At 37.6% G+C, this 24,928-nt stretch overlaps 5 protein-coding genes across 5 annotated transcripts in view; all 5 read right to left on the bottom strand.

The window, feature by feature from the left end:
* Positions 1-7,588, bottom strand: part of dnttip2 (deoxynucleotidyltransferase, terminal, interacting protein 2) — a 9,380-nt gene extending 1,792 nt beyond the window's left edge. Inside the window, exons 1-5 of the mRNA XM_052564306.1 lie at positions 7,387-7,588; positions 4,026-5,968; positions 3,764-3,893; positions 3,517-3,612; positions 7-122 (exon numbers count right to left, since the gene is read on the bottom strand). Coding sequence (XP_052420266.1) covers positions 7-122; positions 3,517-3,612; positions 3,764-3,893; positions 4,026-5,968; positions 7,387-7,461 — 2,360 coding nt within the window. The 5' untranslated portion in view covers positions 7,462-7,588. The remainder of the gene's footprint in view (positions 1-6; positions 123-3,516; positions 3,613-3,763; positions 3,894-4,025; positions 5,969-7,386) is intronic.
* Positions 7,589-7,735: 147 nt separating this feature from the next.
* Positions 7,736-13,072, bottom strand: gclm (glutamate-cysteine ligase, modifier subunit). The gene is made up of 7 exons (XM_052563667.1): positions 12,816-13,072; positions 10,573-10,638; positions 9,957-10,041; positions 9,815-9,871; positions 9,087-9,289; positions 8,886-9,000; positions 7,736-8,755 (listed from the first exon to the last, which is right to left on the bottom strand). Exons 1-7 carry the CDS (start codon positions 12,936-12,938, stop codon positions 8,583-8,585), a joined length of 822 nt encoding a protein of 273 aa, XP_052419627.1. The 5' UTR covers positions 12,939-13,072; the 3' UTR covers positions 7,736-8,582.
* A 592-nt stretch (positions 13,073-13,664) lies between these two features.
* On the bottom strand, positions 13,665-20,523 carry slc5a9 (solute carrier family 5 member 9). The gene is made up of 13 exons (XM_052562577.1): positions 20,361-20,523; positions 20,190-20,261; positions 18,201-18,305; positions 17,897-18,061; positions 17,668-17,773; positions 17,489-17,569; positions 17,192-17,397; positions 16,948-17,083; positions 16,684-16,791; positions 16,221-16,371; positions 15,687-15,855; positions 15,349-15,564; positions 13,665-14,212 (listed from the first exon to the last, which is right to left on the bottom strand). Exons 1-13 carry the CDS (start codon positions 20,487-20,489, stop codon positions 13,877-13,879), a joined length of 1,980 nt encoding a protein of 659 aa, XP_052418537.1. The 5' UTR covers positions 20,490-20,523; the 3' UTR covers positions 13,665-13,876.
* A 326-nt stretch (positions 20,524-20,849) lies between these two features.
* Positions 20,850-22,101, bottom strand: mrpl55 (mitochondrial ribosomal protein L55). The gene is made up of 3 exons (XM_052563921.1): positions 21,901-22,101; positions 21,344-21,545; positions 20,850-21,090 (listed from the first exon to the last, which is right to left on the bottom strand). Exons 1-3 carry the CDS (start codon positions 21,948-21,950, stop codon positions 20,941-20,943), a joined length of 402 nt encoding a protein of 133 aa, XP_052419881.1. The 5' UTR covers positions 21,951-22,101; the 3' UTR covers positions 20,850-20,940.
* A 258-nt stretch (positions 22,102-22,359) lies between these two features.
* Positions 22,360-23,402, bottom strand: paox1 (polyamine oxidase (exo-N4-amino) 1). The gene is given in 9 exon segments (XM_052564305.1): positions 22,360-22,402; positions 22,404-22,464; positions 22,467-22,556; positions 22,686-22,886; positions 22,889-22,929; positions 23,003-23,158; positions 23,160-23,244; positions 23,247-23,306; positions 23,309-23,402. Coding segments are annotated over 9 exon segments (831 nt in total).
* Positions 23,403-24,928: the final 1,526 nt, after the last annotated feature.

The raw sequence follows: 24,928 nt of genomic DNA, 5'->3' as shown, positions 1-24,928 counted from the left end.
AAGCGCTTTGGGTCCATAGCGGAGCGCATCTTAAGTGCCTTCAGGTCGTTTTTGAGCTCTTCTGTTAATTCCGGAGCTCTCATGTTGAACCAGCCATCACCAGTTGTCTTTTCTCTTTCCGCCTGTATGAGACAAATAAGATTAGTTCATTGCTTATAAAACCCTGATGTAATCAAAAGCATGAGCATTACAAACTTTTCCAGAAATCATAACCATTTCTTTAGTATTGAAGATTTAAAGTGACATACTGTACACTTGTGTCTAAGTTATTTCACAAAGGCTACATTTATAGTAAAATAAACAATTATATTTTTGAGAAATATTACCATTTAAAATTACTTTCCTATGTTTATGTATTTTAAAATGTAATTTATTCTTGCAATGACAAAACTTAATTTTCAACATTAATCCAGTCTTCAGTGTCACATGATCCTTCAGAATTCATTCTAATGTACTGTTCTATACACTTATATAACAGTTAGATTTTTTTTGTAGCATAAATGTATCATACATTTTTAAATAACTCTTTTGTAGCATTCACTTTTGATCAATTTAACACATTCTCAGGTCAATATAACGCCCGATATTTGCTATTTTTCAAATATCTGCATTGTTCGATAAGTTTTTCTGCTTAGCCGATGTGTTCGAGGCGGGACTTTTATTTTGATGGCACTGAGAGCGGCTGTGCCTGAATACACAGTGCTCACGCTCAGTGTTCCCAATTTAGCAATTTTGTTGCTAGATTTAGCAACTTTTCAGACTACACTAGCAACTTTTTTTCCAAAAAGCACCTAGCAACAAATTTAGCAATTTTTAACATTTATTTGGCAACTTTTAGCAACGTGACTCTAATCAAAATGGCACACATAAAAGCTAGCTAAATAGACTGAGCGGTTGATTCATAATTCCTTAAGATTGCTGTGGAAATAGCTGTAAAAACCAGAAGACAAAAGACAACAAGTGGGGGTGGGGCAGTAGCATGCACGCATTTCACATTTTTAGCAAAATAATTTAAACTCATTGGGCCCTATCTTGCACCCAGCGCAATTGACTTTGTACACCGACGCATGTGTCATTCCTATTTTGCACCCGCGCAAAGCGCGCTTTTCCCTCCACAGAAGCACGTCGCTAAACTAGTGAATGAACTTGCGCTCCCTGGGCGGTTCAGCACAAAAAAGGAGGCGTGTTCCGGCGCAAACAATCCCTGGTGCTATTTTGCTGTTCCATTAAACAATTGCGCCACTGACCAGAAAAAACCTAGTCTAAAGTCAGTGGCGCGTTGCGCGTTGTTCATTATGCTATTTTAAGGGCGCATGCTTGACCATAATGTATAGCGTGCACAACGCGCATATACTTTGCTCATGTAATCTACACAGATGCAACAGTTATTTTTGCAAATCATAAATTGTTACAATAAAAAAATATTAACACATGAGATGACGGAAATCATTGTGGTGTGCCACGAAGATGTGAAAAAATAGGCATAAATCTAGCTTACAAATTATTCAGGCTAATTGTAGTAATTAAGGATCAGACATGTTTGAGGTCATATATGTATATAAGGACATCTGACAAATTGGTTTGTCCGTCAAGAACCAGGAAAAAAAAATCGATGAAACAATTGTGGCTATTTCCTCCCACACCTGTTTAACCGACGCTATTTTGGGTGGGTTTCTCCCATCCCCATACAACACAACTTCTCTGTCTTTCACTGCTCTTACAAGAACATCAGTCTCCTCGGCTGTGAACCGCTCCTGGCGTGCGCCTGGTAAATACGCCATAATAATAGCAATCCATAATGGAACTTGCGCACCTGCTTTTAAAGGGAATGTTGGATGACGCTCTGATTGGTTTATTTCACGTTACGCCCAAACCACACCTATGAATAATGAAGCCACTTCAGACCAACCCATTTTAGATTTGCGCCGGGCGCAAGAGCCATTTATCCCGCCGGGAAAATAGCAACAGCGCCGAGACCCGCCCACAAACTTACTTGCGCTTTACGCTTTGACACTTGCGTTTCAGATCGTTAAAATAGGGCCCATTAAGTTCAGAGTACAATTTTTTGGTTAGCAAGCACAATTTTTAAAAAAAAGGACAAATTTAGAATTTCCTACACAAGTACCATTAGCACTTCAAAAAGGGCTTGTTAAGATAAGTTAAGATGCTAGCTGCAATTGTTCAATATAGCCTAAAAGTTAATGTACTGATACACCTTGTTATTAGCTTGTTTAACTGTTGATCATTTAGGTAGCATTTTAACTACGACAGGGCTTTAATTGTTCAGTTCATGTGTAGTTTCACTGGTTAAAAGGAAAATAGCCTACATAAAATGTAATTGTTCAAAAGTGTTTAAATGTTCAATATCAATGTTGTATTTAAATATAAAAATAAATCTGTGAAAAAAAAGTGTTGTTTGTATTCATTTAAAAAATGCTGTGTGTGTATTTATTTTACAAACAAATTTAAATTAGCATTTCAAATAATATCTATGTAGTTTTGCATTGCGATTACATAATGACGTCATGGCGCAATTACGTCACAATGTCATTTAGCAACTTTTAGCAACAAAACGATCTGTCTATAGCAACTTTCCCTGAAAATTAGTTGGCCACACTGCTCACGCTCTCCCTCTTGTTCGCCTTCATTGTTAACAGTTCTGTCTAATACGGATAGAACTCTGTCTAATAATCAGATAGAATATTTAAAGGAATTAATGTATACAGAAAATATTATAACGATTTCTTTTTATTATGCCTATTAGTAATAGAAAGGCAAACATAATACTTTCGCGTTTGCGGTCAACATTAAGCAAATACACATTTATGTAATTTAAACAAATCTTTGAATGACTAATTAACATTTAATTTCACAAACCTTGCAAACTTCGTCTAATCCAGCTGTGAGATCTTGTTAAGTGTGCATTTTTATCTAGCATGACCGTGTGTTCTCTGCATGACAGTTGGTCCGCGTGAATTAAATGCTTTCAACTTTAAACTCGTGATTTCAAATTATGCTGTGCTTTATGCATTCGCCCACTGTCATATTCATGTAATTTTCTATGTGTGCTGTATGTAAGTGCACACAAACTTCCCAGAATACTGTGTGTCCTGTTGGTTACAGTGTTTACTTCCTTTTTAATTATATTTTTATTAAATATTTATTAGTGAAAAATACTTTGCCATTTAAAGTATGTTTCTTTTACACATTTATTTTTTAATCCATTGTCAAATGATTTCAAATTTCTTAAATATGAATTTAAAAAAACATAAATTATATTGGCTATGGACCCCCCTGCTTTCCAAGATATAGGAACTGGCTGTCAGAAAACACATATCGGTTCGACCACTATTTATTTTTTTACATTTTACTAAAATCATACTCTGACCCCAAACTTTTGAACAATAGTTTAAGGTTTCAAGATGAATTAATACAAGTTAAAAACTAAAACGGATTTCCCTTCAAGCAGATACAAAATGTAAGACCATCCATTTGTTCAAGAACTGGCGTACTCACCTTGCGCTTGAGTTTAGTAGCATGCTTTGATTCACTGTATGGAGGAACTGAATCTTTTTTCTCAAAATCCGGAACGATAACACTCTTTTTCAGCAACTACAAAATGAAAACAACATTTTAGCTTCAATAACATTTTGCACTTGAGCTTCAATAAGCGTTCACATCTCCACAAAATGCTTTGAAATGCTTACGACACTGAAAAAAAAAATACAGTCAATGTTTCATCGAATAAATGATTATTATTTACCTCATCTGGATTGTTCTGAGTTTTCGAACTGTTGGAAAGACTCTTTGGGTTGTTGCCATTAAAACTGATGTACAAACCACCAAGTTCCTTCATTTTCAGACCCGTGTCAATGGCACTAGATAGCTGTATACTGAGCGAGAAAAAACACTTTCAGACTAAATATAATATAAACATCAAGTAAATATTGAATCGTTACAAATATTTAAATGTTTTTAATTTTTTTTTTTTAATTAAACCAATATGAGAAGAAAAAAAAACTTACAGAGGCTTTTTGGAAGTGAACAGCACAGTTGAATCTTCATCGTCATCCTCATCTTCCTCATCAACAAAATCCTCCTCATCCTCTTCCTCTGTTTGCTTGGCATCAACATAATACTGTTTCTCAGACCGTAGTCCAGGTTTAGTGTCTATGACAAACAGTCCATCACCATGTGCCTCTGGTTTTTCTGACGCCTGATTTCCATCAGGGTGCATGACATCATCTTCAACTTTCTGTGAACAACCTTCCTCCTCTGAAGACAGACCTTCATCAGCACTGTCTTCATCCTCACTGCTGTCGAGTAAACTGATCCTTTTTTCCTGGGGAGGAAGTTCCTTGGATATTTCCTCTGTGGTGATCAAATTTGGTTCAGTGTGTGAGCTTGTAGAAGAGCCTTCAAGGTCATTCAATATTACAGAATAATTAGCTTCCTCATAAACGATTACACCTTTCTTTTCGCACTCAATCTTGTTCTCATGTTCCTCAACCACAGTTGACACAGGATCTTCTACGGTGGTGTCTACCAGATCCTCATTAACAGACTCAGTACATGTTTGATTTGGAACAACTTGGCTCATCTCCACAAGCTCATCACTTTCCATGGCAACATCTTCAGGCTCTTCAATTACCGCAGAAGACGTTTCATCCACTGGTTTTTCTTGAAGTGTCAGAATTTCAGTTCCACTGTCCTCCACCCCCTCAACATCTTGCGAGAAGCTCTGGGGTCCCTGCATCTCGATGGCCTCATCCTGATCAAGAACTAGAGTGGTATCTTCAGCGCTTTCCTCAATCATGATGGATTCTTGAGCTTCACTGGTGTCCATGGTCACAGTTCTATCCAACTGTTCTATTGTGTCTTCAGCTTTATCACCATCATGTACTGGAAAACTTTCAGGATGAGGTTCATGCTCCTCACCCAGTTCCTCAGGCATGGCAGCAACAGTTGTAACAGTGTCACCTACATCAGAATTCACTTTTGCTTTACTTCTTGCCCTGGTTACAGGAACCGCAGAGGTACTACTAGAAGACCCAGTTCGGCTACTACAAGGAGTCCCCCTTCCTCTTTGAAGGCTTGGGCTCCCCTGATTATGGCAGACATCAGTAGCTACCGATTCTGAATCGGACTCACTAGGTTTGGTTTGACGCCTGGTGGATCTCAACGGACTCGTGCTAGGACCAGACTTGCATCCGTCTGACTCATTTTCCTCATCAACCTTGTTCCTATGGCCTCTTTTCTTGGACACTGGAGAAGAAGGGGTGTCTGTGGTTTCCTCAAAGCTCAAAGGGATCGGCTGGGTCGGCTTGACCTTCTGGTTTCGAGCAGATCTCCGGACCGCAGAGCCATGAAGGCCAGAAACGCTGGAGGAGCATGACTCTGGTCCAGATGAATCTGCTTCTGCAGAAGGAACAGCAGTCTTCCGATGGCTCCTTGTTATACGACGAGTGTCCATAGCTGTAGTGAAGGATACAGCAGAACTGCAGGACTCGTCCCCTGAGGGATCATCATCATCATTCTTTGCGGCATCTTTTGTAGCAGCTGAAGTCAGAACACGCTTTCTCAGGCTGCATGGAGCTCTGCGAGAACGGGTCGCAGAGACCTCAGATGAGCAGGATTCAACTTCAGATGCCTCGTCCTGCACAGTGGGCTTTTCCCTGACTGCAGTCCTCCGTCGGGTTCTGGGTGTCGCCTGCACCTCAGAAACTACAGAGCAGCAGGACTCTGACTCAGACACATCAGCTTCATTGGTAGAGTTTGGTTCCTTTTTGTCAGCAAGGAGACGTGTGGATCTTCTAGTTTCTCGCTTGAGCGGACTAGCTATTGAGGAGGAGGCAGTACGGTCATCCTTCGGCTCATCTGGCTGGGAGTCGTCTGCAAGTTCAGACTGGGACTGGTTTTCCTCCATTAGCGTTCTGCGCCGTGTTTTTCTGGTCGAAGGAGTAGGCTGCTGTGAGAACGAGGATATTTGCTTCAGATTATTTGAGGATTCCTTATCAGAATAATGTTACACACATTTACGTTGATGTTAGAGCATAAAAAATACATAATGTATAGTGATTGATCTGTAAAAGATCGCAATCTTGATTTAAACTCCCATGCAATCCCATTTTCAAATGACAATGATTCGCCCTTGTCTATTAAACCATTAAAACTCATACCAGAACATTCAAATCTGCGTTTGTGCTGCATTTTACTATGTTTGGATAAGAAAACAGCTTCACAGTCTTTTCAACTACACAGAATTAATTTGGTCTTATGGTCATTCATATTAACACCGAAATTCTGGGATAAAAGTTTACAGTTCAGATATAAACACTGATGTCTATAACAGCAATATAAAAAGAGCAAATCCTCTTTTGAAAGTAACAGGTGCATCAAATAAGGTATGTGTCGATTTTTTTTTTAAAGTGACTGTTAAAAAAAAAACTGTCATTGAATTAGTCTTTCAAGAGATTTGTCCAAAAATGCTGACTTACTGAAATCATCCAGTAACGAAACAAGTGAAGTATTTATGAGTCATTGAACCATTCAAAGTAGTTTTTCATAATTTTAATATAAAGAATTGGTGTATTCAATACATATTAAAAAGTTTATTAATTCATTCAAATGCATTAAACGCTTTTCAATCGACTGCAGCAATAATATTTTGTCACATTATTTTGTTTAGTTCAGAATCATGTGAGAATCGTGATCTCTATTTTAGACACACAAATTTGATTCTCATTTTATCCAGAATCGTAAAGCTCCAATTGATATGCACTAAAATTTTAAATCTAGTCAGACACAACGAGTCAAAAGTTTGGCTTTACTTATTCATTTATTTGAAATTAATGAAATTAAACATATCAAGAAAGAAATAACAGCAGGCATTGCTCAGTGACGGACTGACCAATGACAATTTAAAGGTTGCATGAGGGTTTTATTAATAAACTTTTAAAATATTTAAATGATCACGTGCTTTGCCAGAAAGGATGAAAATACTTACAATTCACCCAAAACAAATGGTCACTTTATAGAAAACTAATTCTAATTTATGTTTATGTAACGTTATATGGTGGGGCTGACAAGATGTTGTTCACAACAGGATCACAAGGTGTGATTTGTTTCTTATTTGTTTACATTACTCTCAACTCGAAGAAGAATGCAAAACTGACGACGTAAAAATACGAATAGACGACATTAACAAATCACGTTCGTATTCAAAAAGGTAACGTTAGTCAACAAGTTTCTCTGAGTTGCTCGGGCATGTATGGACACATGCAGCGACTCATTTGAACTCATGAATACATACAACACTGCAATAACAAACACACACTGGCGCTTCCGGGGAATATATAGACTAAACTGCTCAAGTATCCTACATACCGTGGCTCCTGAGTTTTCATCGCTAGTATTTTTCACAGGGGAGCCCACGCGCGTTCCTCTTCTGGTGGCCACCATCTTGCCACGATGATGACGTTTGACGCACTCCCGCTGACGACACGCGTTCTCCGGATGCGCAGGCGTGACGAATTGATGCAGGAAAGCGTCGTTGAGCAGTTTTGAGCGTTGGGCGAGTTGCAAATAATGATATGGATTTTTGTATTGAAACAGTATTACAATTTATTCATTCATTAATTAATAAAATACAATTTTATTGTGCGTTAAGTCTCAGGATATCGCGTATATCTAACATATAAACACTGAAATGAAAGAAACCCAATGCCAGTCCATGTTTCGTTTTTCAATTCCGAAGTTTACCACATTAAAAATGTTTAACACAGTATGGGAAAATAGTAAGTACATGTACAGTACATGAAAGAAAAAACTGTATTATATGATTGGCTCCAAAATGAATCGTCATTACAATGAATAAATAACACAGGTAAAAATATATATTCTGACTATTCGTTGGATACTGGAACTATAATCATTATTTTCCTCCAAGTGTGGAATTTTCCAGTGTTCTTATATACAATGAGTTAATGCCGTTCATGCCATGCATGTTTACAGCCTCCCATACAGTCACATATTTGAATATTTCTTTTTATCAGATAAGCAAGTCATTTTGTTTACAAAGGGATGCAAAAGAGATAGAATCATCTGTTGAAAACAGCTAGGAAAACATTTAGATAACATTCCAAGCAAAGCATGGATCAAAATAAATTAGACAAACTTTACATGCCAGCAGGACTCAAAATTTGACATTAAAATTGAAAGTGAAAAATACAACTATGTGGCCCACTCTTTTTAAAAAAAAAGTGGTTAACTTTTTAAAATAAAACAGAAAATGTTTAATAAAACAATCTTATGGTATTTGAAGCATCTTGTCCTATCAACCATTGTTTTGTACAGAGAGTTAAACCAGGCCAGGTCAGGAAAACAAGAGGCACTTTGTATTTATCTACCCGAACAGGTAGCTGTCTAAATATTCTAAATCATGAGGAAAAAGTGAGTGAATTTTTGTTCTATTGAAAATTCAGATTCAAAGAAGTCTTGACAAAAAAAAAAACGCCTGTAAAATGACTGTAAAAATTTAGTAGCTCCCTACATTTTTATGTGCCCTGTTCGAACTGGATATGTTAAAGGTTGTTGCCCTTTTTAGCATGAACAATGTAGCCTTTTGCTTTTATGATGCCTCTGCTCTTGACTATGATGGAGTACCGTAAGACCCACTCCAGCCTCCAATCATCCACCTGCAGGTCCTTACTGCTCCCCTGCACAGCTTCCTGGAAGCCTCCTGCACTGATTAGCTCTAGAGACAAGAAAATATATTGGCATCATGAGATTTCCTGTGCTGCTGCTCATGCAGTTTGATACTTAAACTGCCGAGCCAGTTCACACATGCAGTCAATGAGCTCAATGACTCAGCATAAAATACACACCTTTAGGGTCATTGTGTGTAAGCAATTGTATGTCGAACTCTTTAGCAAATGCAGTGAGGTCTGGAGGCATCACACAGCACGAGGCCAGATTCACCTGATTACTACTTGGCTTTACCTGCATAGCGTGAAAGAGCACAAAAATGCATTGTAAATAATCAATTATTCTGTGATGTGCAGAAGGAATGCACACTCACAGCAGACCTGAGCCCAGTTATACAGCTGCTCTAGAAGAGTTTTGTCCAAGTCGGACGTGCCGATGGCAGCGATCTTCTGGCTGTGCACAAGACTTTCCAGTTCCTCCCACAGCGGCTGCAGGTGGGTCAGCATCTGTGCCTCACCCTCGGGGAGAGGAGGTGGAGCAATGATCACAGAGTCCAACTGAGATACGCCTAACGAGAGACAAGCTGAACAACACAGAGAAGAGGAGAGGGGGTTATGGTCAAATCACCTGAAATTAATATTCACATACACTACCATTCAAACATTTGGGTTCATAAAAATAAAAAAATCTGAATAATAATTTTTCTGCAAGGATGCATTGAATTGCTAAAAAGTGACAATAAAGACATAAGTTGTTACATTTTTTTTTTACACAATTTATGTGTTTTGTTTTATTTGTATGTATGGGTTACTTGGGCTTTTACCGACATCTGGTGAAAAATTTATGTTAGCAATACATTTAGAAAAATATTTACTGGGAAAAATGGTGATCAATACTTATTTTATCCATTGTATATATATAGAATGTGAGCCCTTTCAGTACTAATTTTCATACATTTCTTAGAGCCTTAAACATCTCAAATACTCTCTTAGTATGCTCAAATCAGTAAGATCAGGGTAACAAGTTTGCACTAAATCTACATAAATAGTTTTACCTTATTGAACATAATAATGTTCATATATACAGCATCACATTAAACAGAACTTACCCATGTCCACCGCACTTCTGATGGATGAACAGTCCGACTCAGTGAGAAAAAGCTTGACTGTAAAGACATTTAAACATATTTAATAACATGTACATTCACTGCAACAGCATTCTTTAATGCATTGAGGATCAGTAATCCTCACCAGACACTTTCAGCTCCTCTCTCTCCTCTGGAGTGATGGCCTCTGTGTTTTCGGGAATAGTGCAGTCCAGAGTGCTGGGAAGCTCCTGAGAAGAAAAACAAAGGTAATCGCAAAACCATGCTCTCATGGAAAGTATCCAGTCACTTACTGGATTATGCATTATAGTTGCATAATTTTTTGGCAATCTTGTGTCTATGGACCTCACTTTCCTTTGCATGTGAAAACATTAGACACCTTGTTAATGGACTGTATGAAAGGAATGCATCAATAAGCCTCAGCTTTTGTGTGCTAAGACCTTTACTCTCTACTTGCTGAGCTCTCAGGCAGATTCGCTGACAATGGCAGAAAGAGCCAGAGCAGAGGCACAGTGGCCCCATGAACAATCACCATAACAACTATCTTTTCATCCCACTGCCTATATATGCTTTAATGGTGCAAAAGAGGCAGATGGTTTGTTTTCCCACAGTCCACAGAGCGCTCAACTGTTTATGTTCAGTGGGTCTGATTACTGAAATCTTTGACATGTCAAAGATGACGTTTGTTTAGCTTAAAACGGCTTGTTTATAAGTTCTCAAGGTTTCCTTTTTCTTTTTATGAATATCGTGCAAGGTCTTACAGAGTCAAGAGATGACGACACTGCAGCAAACCACTCGCTCAGTGTGCCTTGGATGCAGTCTTGCAGCTGTGGATTCAGAAAACATAGAAAAACATTCAAATTATGAAACATAAATACAACATCTTGGCAGTCTTTCCAAAACATTTCACAATATTTATATTCATAGACACTTTTGGCTTTTGGCCCTATAGGCTTTTAGAAAAGTCTAGTCAAAAAAAGAAATAAAAAGAGTACATAATTTAATAATGTATTTTAATAATGTATCAAACATTATATATCATCTGTAGAAATTCTAATGAAAGAACAGCATTTATTCAAAACAGACATCTTTTGTAACAATATAAATACACTACCCTTCATGAGCTTGGGGTAATTTCTTTTTTTAAGAAATAATTATTAAATGAATAATAGTAATATATGTGTTAAATTGATCAAAAGTGATAGTCAAATTTTGAAAAATATTGTTAGAAAATATTAATATTTTGAATAAATGCTGTTCTTTTTAACTTTTTATTCAAAAAATTAAGCAGCACAACGTTTCCAACATTGATAATAAATCAGCATACTGATTTTTGTAAGATTGTGTGACACTGAAGTCTGGAGTAATGGATGATTTGCAGCACAGGAATAAGTTATATTTTAAAGTACATAAAAAATATAAACCAGTTATTTTAAATTGTAAAGATATTTTGCAATATTAATGTTTTCTGTATTTTTTTTAAATGCAGCCTTGATGAGCATGAGACGTCTTTCAAAAATATTAAAAGTCTTACTGATCCCAAACTTTTGAACAACAGTGTGTTTGTGTTGTTAATAATTAAACGGGAAATAGAAACATGAAATAAAATGAAAAAAAATTATATATAGTGTAGAAACACCCTGTTGAGCAAAACGATTTAAGACAGCAAGACATCATTAACATTCTATTATAATCTTGCAATACAATCTACACGTATTAGCCTACATGTTTAAACATTACTTTTTTAAGTGTTTAATACACTTGTGTGGGCTTGAACAATACGCCTCAATTTTATGATGGGATGTCAGAGAGGTTTTAGCTATATAAAATGCAAAGTCATTTGTCATTCATCTGTTGAGATTAGAAGACATCAATCAGCATGACATTGCACCATTCTTCATTCCAGTATGTCAAGTCAGGTCACATTTAAAAAACAAAAAAACAATGTTTATTTGAAATAGAAATATTAACTGTCACATTTTACTATATACCAGCTAAATAAGCATTAACTTTGAAGTATTTTAAATTAAATACTTTTAAAAGGAGTTAAAGTATTTAAAAACCTTAGTGACCTCAATCTGTTGAACAGTAGTGTATATTATTCAAAATTTTGGTACAAGTCACACAAACGTGGTAAACAGATTGAAATAACCTAATTAAGAAGATATTCCCAACAATATACAATAAAAATAACACAGATCGCCTAGGACGGGTGAGGGTCAATTATGTACATCTTATGTGACAGGTCTAGTGAGTCTTTGACAGAAGCATTGCTTGTATGCACAAGGACGGCAAAGTCCTGGCCATTTGAACGTGAATGCAATAACAGTGCGATGCATTTCAATTTCTCACCACATTTTGCATACAGTGGCATGTCATGAGCAGCACGAGGCAAAGCTGGTCATTGACGTCATTAATGAAAGCAGACGGATCATATCTTTAAGCCACGGAATCGTTATTGTGAGCCGACTCGATCTTAATGACTCGACTGAATCGATTCGCAAAGCTTTCGGTTTCAAAACGTTATGCAGGAACATAAACAAAATAACCTTATAACCATTTTTTGTTTTCGAAAAGAATTGACAGTATGTCGATTAAACGTATAACTAGGCTATTCGTGATATAATCCAAATACAACACAAATATACACAAAATCAAGTGTATACAACTAAAACAACTCATGTTTCAAAATTTACATTGAAAACATGTATTTAACACTTTTTTTTTGTAAACCATGCGTGCGGACGTCTAGGAAAACCTGAAAGACTTCTCAAATGATTCTGCGAACCGGTTCGGTGAACGAACCGTCCGTAGGAGTCGATGCTTAAAAAAAGAACCGGACTTCACAAAAGCAACGACGATCTTATAAACATAAATACTGGGATGTCCGAGGCTGGACTCATTCACCTAGCAATAACACACAATAAAACGTCATACTCGTGCTGCCGAAATGGACCAAGGTGCACATTAACACAGCAAACTCATGTCACACTTATAACGTTACCTCCTCACTGGGTGAAGACGGACATTTCTTCTTAAGTCGACTGCGGTTGACTAAATTCCCCGTGTGAAGCTTCAGTGTTGTCGCGTGATTAAAAAGCCGCTTCGCGTTTACATGAGGCTCCATTGTCCGTGAAAATCGGTGACTGGAAACAAGTGTTGTCTGTTTAACTATTAACCGTAGAATGCCCTCGGGTACGTTTCCCTCTCTCTCAAGTGCACTAAACAGTGAGTGTAATATGACTTTGCACTTGCAGTTCATTCAAGTAGAGAGGAGGTGGTTAGAGCAGAGAGTTTCACGCCCACAATAAGAATATGGATGGTTGCGTTAGGAAAACCTGGCCAGGATCAGCTCGACGTGGATCGGACGAGTGAATCAAAGCCACGGTCAACCTTTCTGAGGCCCCCTATTGTCCAGCACAATATTCAAAGGACCCCATGTAGAACGAAACTTCCTCTGCCTCTTCTTCAGAATGCTAACAAAGCTACTGGCTTTCAGGCTTTTTTTATTTATAGAATCAAGAAGAATCCCAAATAGCACATTAGGTATCCATTTACTTCTACACTGCATGGTCAATAATGAAAAAAAGGGACAAACTAAAATAAGAAATATTGAAGCTTTTAGCGTTAATAAGTGAAATAAATAAATAAAAATAATAATTAAATAAGTTAAATTATTTCAAAATAAGTTATAATAAAACAATGAGTGTGCAATAAAAGTAATTTGCAGCCTGGTGAGGCCCCACCCCTGGGCGGGAAGGATTACAAGGCATCTTAAGTTATGTGTCATTATGACACAGCATGCATTACTACAGTATGTTTAGTTATTATCAGTGGGACAGCGAACTGCTTTTAAAATGTGTTTTATTAAAATTAAAGGTTAATTCAAAATCTGACCCTTTAAAAAAAAACATACCAAAATAACAGCTAAAAATCACATCCATCTTTTATTTTACATAAAGCGAAAAAAAAACAAAACATTTACAGTAAATAAAATTAGGGCATGTAACTGCCAACAACCAGATGTGTTTTTCATCAGTATTGGTGAGTTTCTTTATAGTACATTCATGCAAAGTACCCCCAGAGAAAGACATTGACAGTGAGTAAAATGAGGGCATTCACATTGCAGACAGTCTTCCAGGTGTGGTCTTCTTCAATACTGGTGAGTTTCCTTTCCAGAGCCTGCCGTTCCTCCTCACTCAGCTCTTGTTTAGCCGCATGGGACAGACCACACAGCCACATTCCAGCACGCTTCCACCATGCAGGCGTATCCTCATCTGACCCCTCTGACTCTGTAGTGCTGGGATCAGAGCCTGCTGGTCTGGACCCTCTAGTCCAGGGGTCTTCCAGCTCTACACGCTCCCTTTTACTGTGTCTTGTCCACCAGGTCAAACGAACAAGCTAAAATGAAATATTAGTTCTTTATATTTGCTCATATTCAGTGTCTGTTTCTCCTAAAATATCACTGTTAATATAGTTTTTTGCTTACAAATATATATAAAGTAACATTTTATTTTGATAGTCTACTTTAGACCTTCAACTAACTACAATTAACATTGTCACTACATGTCCACTACAGTATTACTAGTGTATTAGTATCAGACCATCTGCTTAATATCTGTTACTTTGATGGCCCCTAACAGACATTCTACTGACCATAAGTAACTTTGGAAGTATATACCAGTTTATTCTACTGACCCTAATTAACAGAATGTCAAACTGGACTATTGAAATCAAGCATTATCAATTTATAAATAAATAATACATTACCGTATTTTCACACTTTTTTTCATAGTTTGGCTGGTCCTGCTACTTATAGTCAGGTGCGACTTATCAAAATTATTTTGACATGAACCAAGAGAAATGAACTAAAAATTAATAAAGAGAAAATATTACCGTCTACAGCCGCCAGAAGGCGCTCTATGCTGCTCAGTGCTCCTGTAGTCTACACACTAAGCAGCATAGAGCGCCCTCTCGCGGCTGTAAACGGTAATGTTTTCTCTTGGTTCTAAATAAATGCGACTAATAGTCCAGTGCGACTTATATGTTTTTTTCCTCATCATGACGTATTTTTGGACTGATGGGACTTATACTCAGGTGCGATTTATAATCAGAAAAATACGGGTATATATAGCTTTTTTTTTTGCTGTTTCTAATGCTATTAAAAATAAATAAGTAAATAAATGAATAAGTATTGCCTAAGTAAATTAATTAAAAATTAAAGCAGTCAATGTACATGTTGATTCGGTACTGTAAGGAGCAAAAAACGTATTTTTGTGAAAATTAATAGGGGAGATATAAATAAAATACATTTAAATTAAAACCACTCAAATTAAAAACTAGTGGAATTAGTCTGTAATATGTACATTTTTTAAATGTACCAATTAAGCGTAGTACATGGATAGACCCCAAGTAACTGGGCATGCAGCATTTTTCTCTCTCTCTCTCTTTTTTTTTTTTTTTTGTAAGTTTTGTATACAAATGGATATAAATGTTTATTTAAATGTGTATGCATTTGGATTGTGGTTCATAGTTACATGTTGCTCTGGAATAGGTGCAGTGCAGAGGCTGACAGCTGTGATGATCAGAGCTGTCAGTGCAAGCAGGATAAGTGCAAAATACAGGTAGTGCACATCTTTCAGCAGGGCAGGACGCAGGTCTGATTCTCCGCATGATGGGGTGCTGTACACAAATTCCATTACCATCCTCACAGTGCCCACCACTAGTCCCACCATCAGACCCCAAAAAGCACCCTGTGCAAGATAAAAAGAAACTTGACTTGAATGTTTCAAAACTGCATCAAGTGTTATGGGCAATGCATTTTAAATTTAAATTTAACTGCACAGGCACAAAAAAAAAAGGTTAATTAATTCACCTGTTCATTTACTCGCCCCCAGAAGATAGCCATAATGAACACTGTGGTGATGGGAGGTGCCAGGTAGCTAGTAATGGCCTGAATGTAGTCAAACAGTTGTCCACTATTGGCTGTTTGAATGACTGGAATCCACACAATGCTCAGGGCCACTAGAAATAAAATGAACACCCTGTGGAGGTAAATAAACAGCAGCAATTAAGACGAGCCAGTAGACTCCGCCTCTTTAGTGAAATAAAAGTGTATATTTTGGAAAAGGACAACTGTTTTTAATTTTAATTTGACAGTTTGCACATCAATAGTTTTTTTATCGGCCCTAAACGGGGCCGACAAAACCACTCTGATGTGGCTAAACCACTTGGTGGAATTGGTGGTGGACTGTTTCCACTTTCGTTGAACTAGTTAGAACTAGTTCCTGGGTATCTTCATTGAACTAGTAGCATTCACTTCTTTTAGATACTTCTGTTTATTTTCTGAAAAATATTTTACAAATTAAAGTGTTCCAAAGTTTTTTCCACAAAGCATTTCGCAGCCTACCTGCCCACTACCATGAGCTCTCTCTCAGTGGCCCGGGGCCGGATCCGTTGCCATATGTCCATGGTGAACAGAGTGCTGCTACTGTTGAATATAGAGGTGAGAGAGGACATGAGTGCTGCCATCATTACAGCAATCATCAGACCTCTCAAACCTACAACACAATTACAGGGAAAGAAAAACCTGTATTAGCATAACAACATCATTGTTGCTCTAAAAATCTCTGATGTAGCAGGCAACATATTTGACAATTTATGCATTACATTTATTTTATTTTATAAATAAAATTGTATCTTAAGTCACTGTGGTTTATTTTTAACAATGTCCAAAAAACATTGTATTTGTCAAAATGATCGATTTTTCTTTTATGCCAAAAGGAGCTTATATATATATAATATATATATATATATATATATATATAAGCAGCACATATGATTATTCTGATGAAAACATTAGGTTGTCATACCCATTGGCATGAGCTCCACAACTAACTTTGGGTAGGCAATGTTAGAGCAGCCCACACTGGCCCCACAGATCTTCATACACTCCTCAGGATCCACACATCCTACTTCATCTAGAAAATGTACAAACATTGTATCACACTATTTACCAGAAAATGTGTGGATAGTCCATGACCCCCATTTTCATTGGTTTAATAAATGTTCAGGTAATATCTTTCTTAAATCCAGACGATAGATTAAGGGAAATGCAAAGAATGACTGAGTAGTACTTGGGTAGAGAGCTCTGCTGATCATTCCTGGCATAACGACGAAGAACATAGGAAAGACCTTGAGGTAGCCACCGAGTACCGAACCACCTTTGGCATGGGACAGGTTTTTGGCAGAGAGAGACCTTTGCACTATCACCTTCAAACAAGAAATATATGCAATTGCTTGCGAGTTTAAAGAGAAACATTTGTGAAATCCCCTGATGAATATGAATTCATGCTAAAATCTGCAGTATTTTAAATTCACCTGGTCTGTGCACCACACCCATGTGGCCAGAACAGTGAGTCCAAAAATCAGGCCTGGCCAAGGAAGGTCTCCTGTCACCGGATCTCTGAAGATATGGAAGGCATCAGACCGAGGAAGATGACAAGTGGTGTTGGGAACTATGATAGCAGGTACAGCTCTCTCATACTGAACCAGCAAACCTTCATACCAGCCAACTTTGTCGAATGCTGACAGGGAAAATTCAGTTGAAAAGAATCACTGTACTCACCCTGGAATAATTAATGAAACTATAACATTTCATCAACCAGAGATCTATACCTATGAACATGAGGACGAATGCTCCTATTACCATGATGACAGTCTGTAAGGCATCAGTGTAGATTACTGCTGTAAGCCCACCTGCATTAAAACAAGCCATCAATTAAAGCACCTGAACTAGAATCACATTTAGGCACAATTTATCTAAAATGTAAGAAATGTATGTGTTGACTTATTACCAGCTATAGTGTATAGTGCAGTGACAGCTAGCAGCACAACAGTGGAGACGTACAGGTCCCACCCCAGGGACACCTGGATGAATAAAGCCCCTGAAAAAATGTCTGTCTGGCAAGAACAGAATTATGATTATGATTCACTCTATTACATGTACATTACACTATTACAACTATACTGGATTGTTTTATTTAATAATACTTAATTTACATGTGTTAATCTAAGGAGCCTTACTGATATCTTGGTGAAAATGTAGAGGATGAGAGACAGCACACTCATGTAGATTCGGATGCGCTGACCCCCGAACCTCTTCCTCAGATACTCTGGCATTGTGACTACTCCAGAAGAAATGTACACAGGCACAAAGATCCAGCCCAAGGCAATGAGGACCCATGCTGCCTAAAGAGCATCACACTTGTTTTGTTTCAGCATGCGATGCAATATAACTGTCAAACAGTTGATTCGCTTAAGACAACAATCTCTCTAGTGCAATCAGTAATTACTGTAACAACACTGAAAGCGTGTAGGAATGCCATACATTCCACTCGAATCCCCCAACTGCGAGTCCCCCTGCAGCTCCTGTTCCTGCTAATCCAATGAACAGACCGCTGCCTACGTTACTCGACATCAAAGAGGCTCCGATCTGTTGAAACATAACACGAAAGACATACTGAGAAAACACTCTCAAATCTAAATAAAAGAGACATGTCTTCACATTAAATATGAATCTTCTGTAAATACACTGAACAAAATTATAAACCCAACTCTTTTTTTTTTTGCACCATTTTTCATGAGCTGAACTCAAAGATCTAAGACATTTTCTATGTACTCAAAAGGCTTATTTCCCTTAAATATTGTTCACAAATCTGTCTAAATCTGTGTTAGTGAGCACTTCTCCTTTGCCGATATAATCCATGCACCTCACAGGTGGGGCATATCAAGATGCTGATTAGACAGCATGATTATTGCACAGGTGTGCCTCAGCCTGGCCACAATAAAAGGACACTCTAAAATGTGCAGTTTTACTGTATTGGGGGGGGGGGGGGTCCAAAAACCAGTCAGTATCTGATGTGATCATTTGCCTCACACAGTGCGACACATCTCCTTCCCATAGAATTGATCAGGTTGTTGACTGTGACCTGTGGAATGTTGGTCCACTCCTCTTCAATGGCTGTGTAAAGTTGCTGGAAATTGGCAGAAACTGGAACACGCTGTCATATACGCCAATCCAGAGCATCCCAAATGTTGTTTTCAGCTTCCAGGAATTGTGTACAGATCCTTGCAACATGGGGCTGTGCATTATCATGCTGCAACATGGTCGTTGATGAATGGCACAACAATGGACCTCTGGATCTCGTCACAGTATCTCTGGGCATTCAAAATGCCATCAATAAAATGTAGCTGTGTTTTTTTTGTTCATAACATACGCTTGCCCATTCCATAACCCCACTGCCACCGTGGGTCACTCGATCCACAGCGCCGTTGACATCAGCAAACCACTCACCCACACGATGCCACACACGCTGGCTGCCATCTGCTCTGTACAGTGAAAACCGGGATGGATTCATCCGTTAAGAGAACACCTCTCCAAAGTACCAGATGCCATTGAATGTGAGCAACTGCCCACTCATGTCGGTTACGACGACGAACTGCAGTCAGGTCGAGACCCCGATGATGATGACAAGCATGCAGATGAGCTTCTCTGAGACGGTTTCTGACAGTTTGTGCAGAAATTTTGTGGTTATGCAAACTGATTGTTGCAGCAGCTGTCCGGGTGGCTGGTCTTAGACGATCTTGGAGGTGAAGATGCTGGATGTGGAGGTCCTGGGCTGGTGTGGTTACACGTGGTCTCCGGTTGTGTGGCCGGTTGGATGTACTGCCAAATTCTCTGAAACACCTTTGGAGATGGCTTATGGTAGAGAAATGAACAATTCAAATTCACTGGCAACAGCTCTGGTGGACATTCCTGCAGTCAGCATGCCAATTGCATGCTCCCTCAAAACTTGTGACATCTGTGGCATTGTGCTCTGTGATAAAACTTCACATTTTAGAGTGAACTTTTACTGAGGCCAGCCTAAGACACACCTGTGCAATAATCATGCTGTCTAATCAGCATGTTGATATGCCACACATGTGAGGTGGATGGATTATCTCGGCAAAGGACAAGTGCTCACTTAAACAGATTTAGACAGATTTGTGAACAAATTTTGAGAGGAATAGGCCTTTTGTGTACATAGAAGAAAAGTCTTAGATCTTTGAGTGAAAAATGGGGCAAAAACAAAAGTGTTGTAATTTTGTTCAGTGTATAATTTGTTTATAACTGTTGTATATGATTTAATTTAATTTAACATGAAACACACACACTTCATAATGTTTTTACATGAAATCAGTTCTCTTAAGAGTCTGGGTTGATTTATTATTTCTGCTTTCCTGGTTGTAATTCCAGTAAAATCAAGATGCTTCCTTGTAGACATCCACAAAATAAACTCTCCAGCTTCATTATTGAGTAAACGCAAAACAAACTCACTGGCCACCATGTCATTGATCGTCCAGCCAAGAAGTATCCACCGACTGTCCCACGGTTGGCTCTGACTGAAGACTACAAATCAAAAACACAGCAGTTCCATCTCTGCATCAAGAATTAGGCATGCGGAATTCTTTAAATCAATGCAAATATTACCAGGCAGCTTTTACTTACCCATATTCCAACTGCCAACACAAACACAAAGTAGACCACAACCACAGCAATATCTGCAGCTTCCAAAGTAAACTTCCTGGGCACCTCGGGCTCTGGGGTGCCAGTTACGAGTTCAGGTGAAGCTGGCATTTTGTACAATGCCTGAGGCAAAAGTGTGAACTTTGAAGCAGGTGCTAACTTGATTAATAATTAATCAGCCTGTTTCAAAGAATGCTGAGAATGCAATACTGAGAGTTATGCATTATATGACAGCTATACATTACCAAGTGAGGATGCTGTAAACTAATATATTTTAAAGTTAACAGTTTACGGTCTAGAAAAACAATTGCATGCCTTTATTTACAAAATAAATAATTTTGTTGTTTCATTTAACATAATAATCTAAATGAATTAATTCCATAAAGGATACTTGCTTTTAAGAATACTTATGAAAAAAAAAATGCAATTTAGCCCCAATTTAAAAATAAAGAAAGAAATCAGAGAATGACAAACATTTGAAGACTTTTTAATTGCAGGGTGAATGTATAAATTGCTATATTTTACATGTGAGACAACATGAATAATCTGAATATCAGTCCATTTATTTCTTCTTCCAGAATTTGCTGTAATCATCAACTTTGAAATCATCCTCAAAATCATCCAATTTCTGTTTTGCTGCCCTCTTTGGTTCTCTTTTCCGCATCCTGATTTTCCTCTCCTCCTCTGAGAGGGTGGTGATGTCCACGGGCATCTGGGAGGAAAAATAAAATACATGAAAAACTGTTGATAACTGACTCAAAACACTCACCCTAGGACCTTTTTTAAAACATTTTAAACTACCATTGTATAACAGTTCTTCAAAATAATTCTCCGTTTATCTACCACATCAAAAAAGACCATCAACATGATATCGAGTGAATAACAGCAGAATTAGACTTTTTGGTTGAAGTGTGTAGGGTACCTTCAACAAAAAAAGCTTGGAAACTGGAATATAATCCACTAACCTTCATTATTCTTCTGGGCTCTTTATATCTGATGTTGATGGTGGATCCATCAGGTCTCACCAACAGAACGGGATACATCCTCTCATACTTCTGCCTCCCGAAGCGGACCACACACGTTCTGTTGGAGTCTGACTGAAAGACTGTAGTGTGAAATGTGGATGTTGCTTGCAAACACCTGTGGGTGACCACAGCCTGAAGACACCTGTTCAAAATAATAAAAGGACATTACAAATGTAAACATTTCTGAGCATCACTGATTATTTTTATGCTAGCTGCAGCTAATCGAAAAAATAATACAATCACTGTAACTTCAGCACCTCAATCACTTAAAAGTCAGATCATTTGTCACTAAGGAAATAGTTAAGAAACCAAAATCCTTCCATGAGAAGGTCTTATACATTTTTAATGAGGACAAACAATATGTTAAAGGGTTCAAATGAGTCACTCTGGCTTTGTTTAAGACTAACACACAGCTTTAAAAACGAAAACACATTGACTACCACACTACATCAGAGATGAGAGAACTCAATGTGCTGTCAGTTCACTACTTAACGTACCTAAATATACTCTTGCAAGGCTGGCCAATTGTATTTAAAGCCATGACCATAAAATCCGCAACACTTGCAACAGTTACGTAGTAAATATTTTCATAAGTGTAAGAAGATAATAGCAGAACACTTTAGAACGGAGAAGGTCACATCAACAACCGGCGTCGAAGTGTATCAGCATAGAATGCTCCCCTGGAAACTTGTGCTGCAACATCTAATGGTTCCGCTATTAGAAAATAGTCATAGTCATAATAATTATAATGCTAGTTCTACTACTACAAATTATTATTATCAATATTATTTTGTATCTTTGAAGCAAGGGTTTTGGCTGTTTTCCTAAATGTTTTTCCTATTAATTATAGTCAGTGATGTTTAAGAGTAATTGTATAGATCCAGATTTCTCATAAAAGCAAATACATGCAAATGTAAAATATTAAATTGAACATATATTTAAAATTACTGAAAATTTCACTGCATTTTTTTGGTTGATACTAAGGTAGGCGTGTCATCAAATGAGGCTAATAGAGCCAACATAATTTTCCCAGAATGCCTCTTCTTACTCCTGAAAGATCACAGCTTATCGATGACCTCCATTTTCTAGGTAGGGATACAGGGGATGAATAGGCTGGAAGCTAGTGCTTTTAGACACCAGAGTTTTAGATAACCTTCAAAACATAAACACATACAAAGCTCTCAATTTGCAATGACAAAATGGATCTCTTACATATACTGTATAAATGCGCTGACTTCAGACAGCGTCATCCTCATAATACCCAGTCCTTCTCAACACATACCAAATGAAATGGTCACAATTACATGATCAGCTGGCATGTCTTCTCCATTCTCACAGATAATGCAAACTGGGTACTAGCAGGCTTTTTCTTGAGAAGCAGATTCAGTGTGAGCAGGGAGAGGTTCATTACGAGGAGGGGAAACAGAAAAGGATCCATTCCATTTGATCTTACTAACTTCTCTTTTCAACAGCAAACAATCTTGGGGAAGTCCTCCAGCAGCATATCCACAAGCAGAAACATTAAACTGACACAACATTTAACACTATGGATCATTTAGTGAGTAATAATTGCAACTGAATGTAGATCATATTCTCAGCCCATCATTCCCTGCAACATCGAGACTGTCACCCATGTTGATATAATACTGCCAGGAGTCAAGAGACTTTTTTGTCTTTTTTGTCCAAAGCAAAAACATCTGCATTCATGGTTTCTCATCATCGTCTTGCAAGCTGTCAGTCACACCCTTGGTTTCTTTCTGTGTTGTAACCACGGTATTGAATAACTTCCTCTCCAGCTTCATATGCACATCTGGTGGAGTTTGCATCTACTTTATGCCCCCGTTACTGTAAAATATTTATTTGCCCATCTCAGGGATCAGGTTGAGATGGCCAGACTTTTTCAGTAGACTGGGTTTTTTTCTGACGCCCCATGGATGTACTGTACTCCAGTATCAACACATACATTACCTTTGACATAAAAAGAGAAAGCCAGTGACATATGTATTGTTAAATATTAATATAGCATAGAACAGTGCATTACAGGGTCAGAAATTAACCAGGGTTTGTTAGAAAATGTTACAGAATTTGACAAAACTCCCTAGATATTTAAAACATTCCTGAAGTTCTTTTGCTTTTATATTTATCTTTATTTATATTTTATTTAAAATCTCCACATTTCACTTTTTATTCTAGGCCTATATACTGATGAGTTTAGTCACTGTGTTGATATTTAACTAAATTTATTCAATTTCTAGGGTTTTTGGCATTAAAAAAATGTATAAACATGACCCCGTAAAAAATAACATCTTACACATATTTAGACAGTGGACCTACAGTTCCTGAAATCCATATGAAAAGCTTTTATTGCTCTGGTTGCAATAATTTATAGTTTTAGCCTAAATATTTTTTTTTTTACTAAAAGTCTACCTATTTTGTATAGGCGCTAAATTCTGTCTATTCAACTTTCAGCATGTAGTGGCATCGCTAAGTTCTACTTCCTGTTTGACCGCTATGACTGGCGATGTGCCCACACTTAAGTAGACAGAAACATCATACTGTTTTTCTGTTTCTCAGGACGTTTTATGAATATTTGTCCAGTAGGGGGCAGAAAATCCTAAGAAATTAAGAAATTAAATTCTCTGCCCCCTACTGGACAAATTGTGCACATTTGTAGTGGACTACGTTTGAATTAAAGGGGTCATATTGATATGTTTCTTTAGGATCTTAATGAAAAGTCTATAACATACTTTGGTTAAAATTTCTCAAGTGTAGCGTAAAACAGCACCCTCTTTACCTTGTCAAAAACAGCTCTGTCCACAGCGACCCGCTCGATGTTACACTGTTCTTTTGATCAAGACATGGATCACCAGATTACTCCAGAGAAAGTGCCTCCATTATGTGCATTTTAGACAATAGTGTCTGGAAAATTATATGTAAAAGAAAAGGATGTAATATTTTTTGAAACAGGATAAATCGTATTTATTTGATTATTTTATTTTATTTGTATTCAGGTGATTAAGTGTTATCCTATATTGGATTTGCACCACTTTGTACTAATTATGATGAACATAATGACCCCAAAATAATAGCACCCCACCAATATGAGCAAAGAATATTTTCTTAGAACATGAACAGGTGCACTTCCTTTTCTTTAATGGCAAAATGTCTTGCCCTTAGGCTTTCTCTGTTCAACAAATTTTTCAAAACAGATGTATTGCAGCACGGAATCGCTCAGTGCAAAATTATAATAAGACAAGTGAAACACTTTGAAACTACTTGCACTTTTAGCTGCTTTGCAAAGTCTGGCCAGTGGGGAACCAAGCCATTCACTTTTGTCACAATTCAAGCCAATCTTGGCTCGGAAGAATCAATGACCTTATTGTGACATGAATTCATCATCGTTGTTAATTTATCATCTTTTGGCGTCATTGAATGCAGGCTTAGTTTTCAATAATCTGAGCTTTGTCTCACAGCAGGGTCAAACCGATCTGATCCAGCGGGAAGCAGGTGAGGGGTAAAATCTGT

This window comes from Carassius gibelio, chromosome B8 (genome assembly GCF_023724105.1).
Source record: "Carassius gibelio isolate Cgi1373 ecotype wild population from Czech Republic chromosome B8, carGib1.2-hapl.c, whole genome shotgun sequence".
Classification (NCBI taxonomy): domain Eukaryota; kingdom Metazoa; phylum Chordata; class Actinopteri; order Cypriniformes; family Cyprinidae; genus Carassius; species Carassius gibelio.
Note: the sequence above shows the minus strand (reverse complement) of the source record. Positions and strands in the feature narration are given on the sequence as shown.

Coding starts and splice junctions, on each gene's coding strand:
- mrpl55 (XM_052563921.1), bottom strand. CDS start 21,950: ATGGTCATGGCTTTAAATACAATTGGCCAGCCTTGCAAGAGTATATTT. Junction 21,546..21,900: donor CCTTGCAAGAGTATATTTAG/GTACGTTAAGTA, acceptor TATTTTGAACAG/GTGTCTTCAGGCTGTGGTCA. Junction 21,091..21,343: donor AGCCCAGAAGAATAATGAAG/GTTAGTGGATTA, acceptor TTTTCCTCCCAG/ATGCCCGTGGACATCACCAC.
- slc5a9 (XM_052562577.1), bottom strand. CDS start 20,489: ATGCCAGCTTCACCTGAACTCGTAACTGGCACCCCAGAGCCCGAGGTG. Junction 16,792..16,947: donor CAGCAGAGCTCTCTACCCAA/GTACTACTCAGT, acceptor TACATTTTCTAG/ATGAAGTAGGATGTGTGGAT. Junction 16,372..16,683: donor TGTGGAGCTCATGCCAATGG/GTATGACAACCT, acceptor ATTGTGTTGTAG/GTTTGAGAGGTCTGATGATT.
- gclm (XM_052563667.1), bottom strand. CDS start 12,938: ATGGAGCCTCATGTAAACGCGAAGCGGCTTTTTAATCACGCGACAACA. Junction 9,872..9,956: donor AGAGGAGCTGAAAGTGTCTG/GTGAGGATTACT, acceptor ATGTCTTTACAG/TCAAGCTTTTTCTCACTGAG. Junction 9,001..9,086: donor AGCTGTATAACTGGGCTCAG/GTCTGCTGTGAG, acceptor CACGCTATGCAG/GTAAAGCCAAGTAGTAATCA.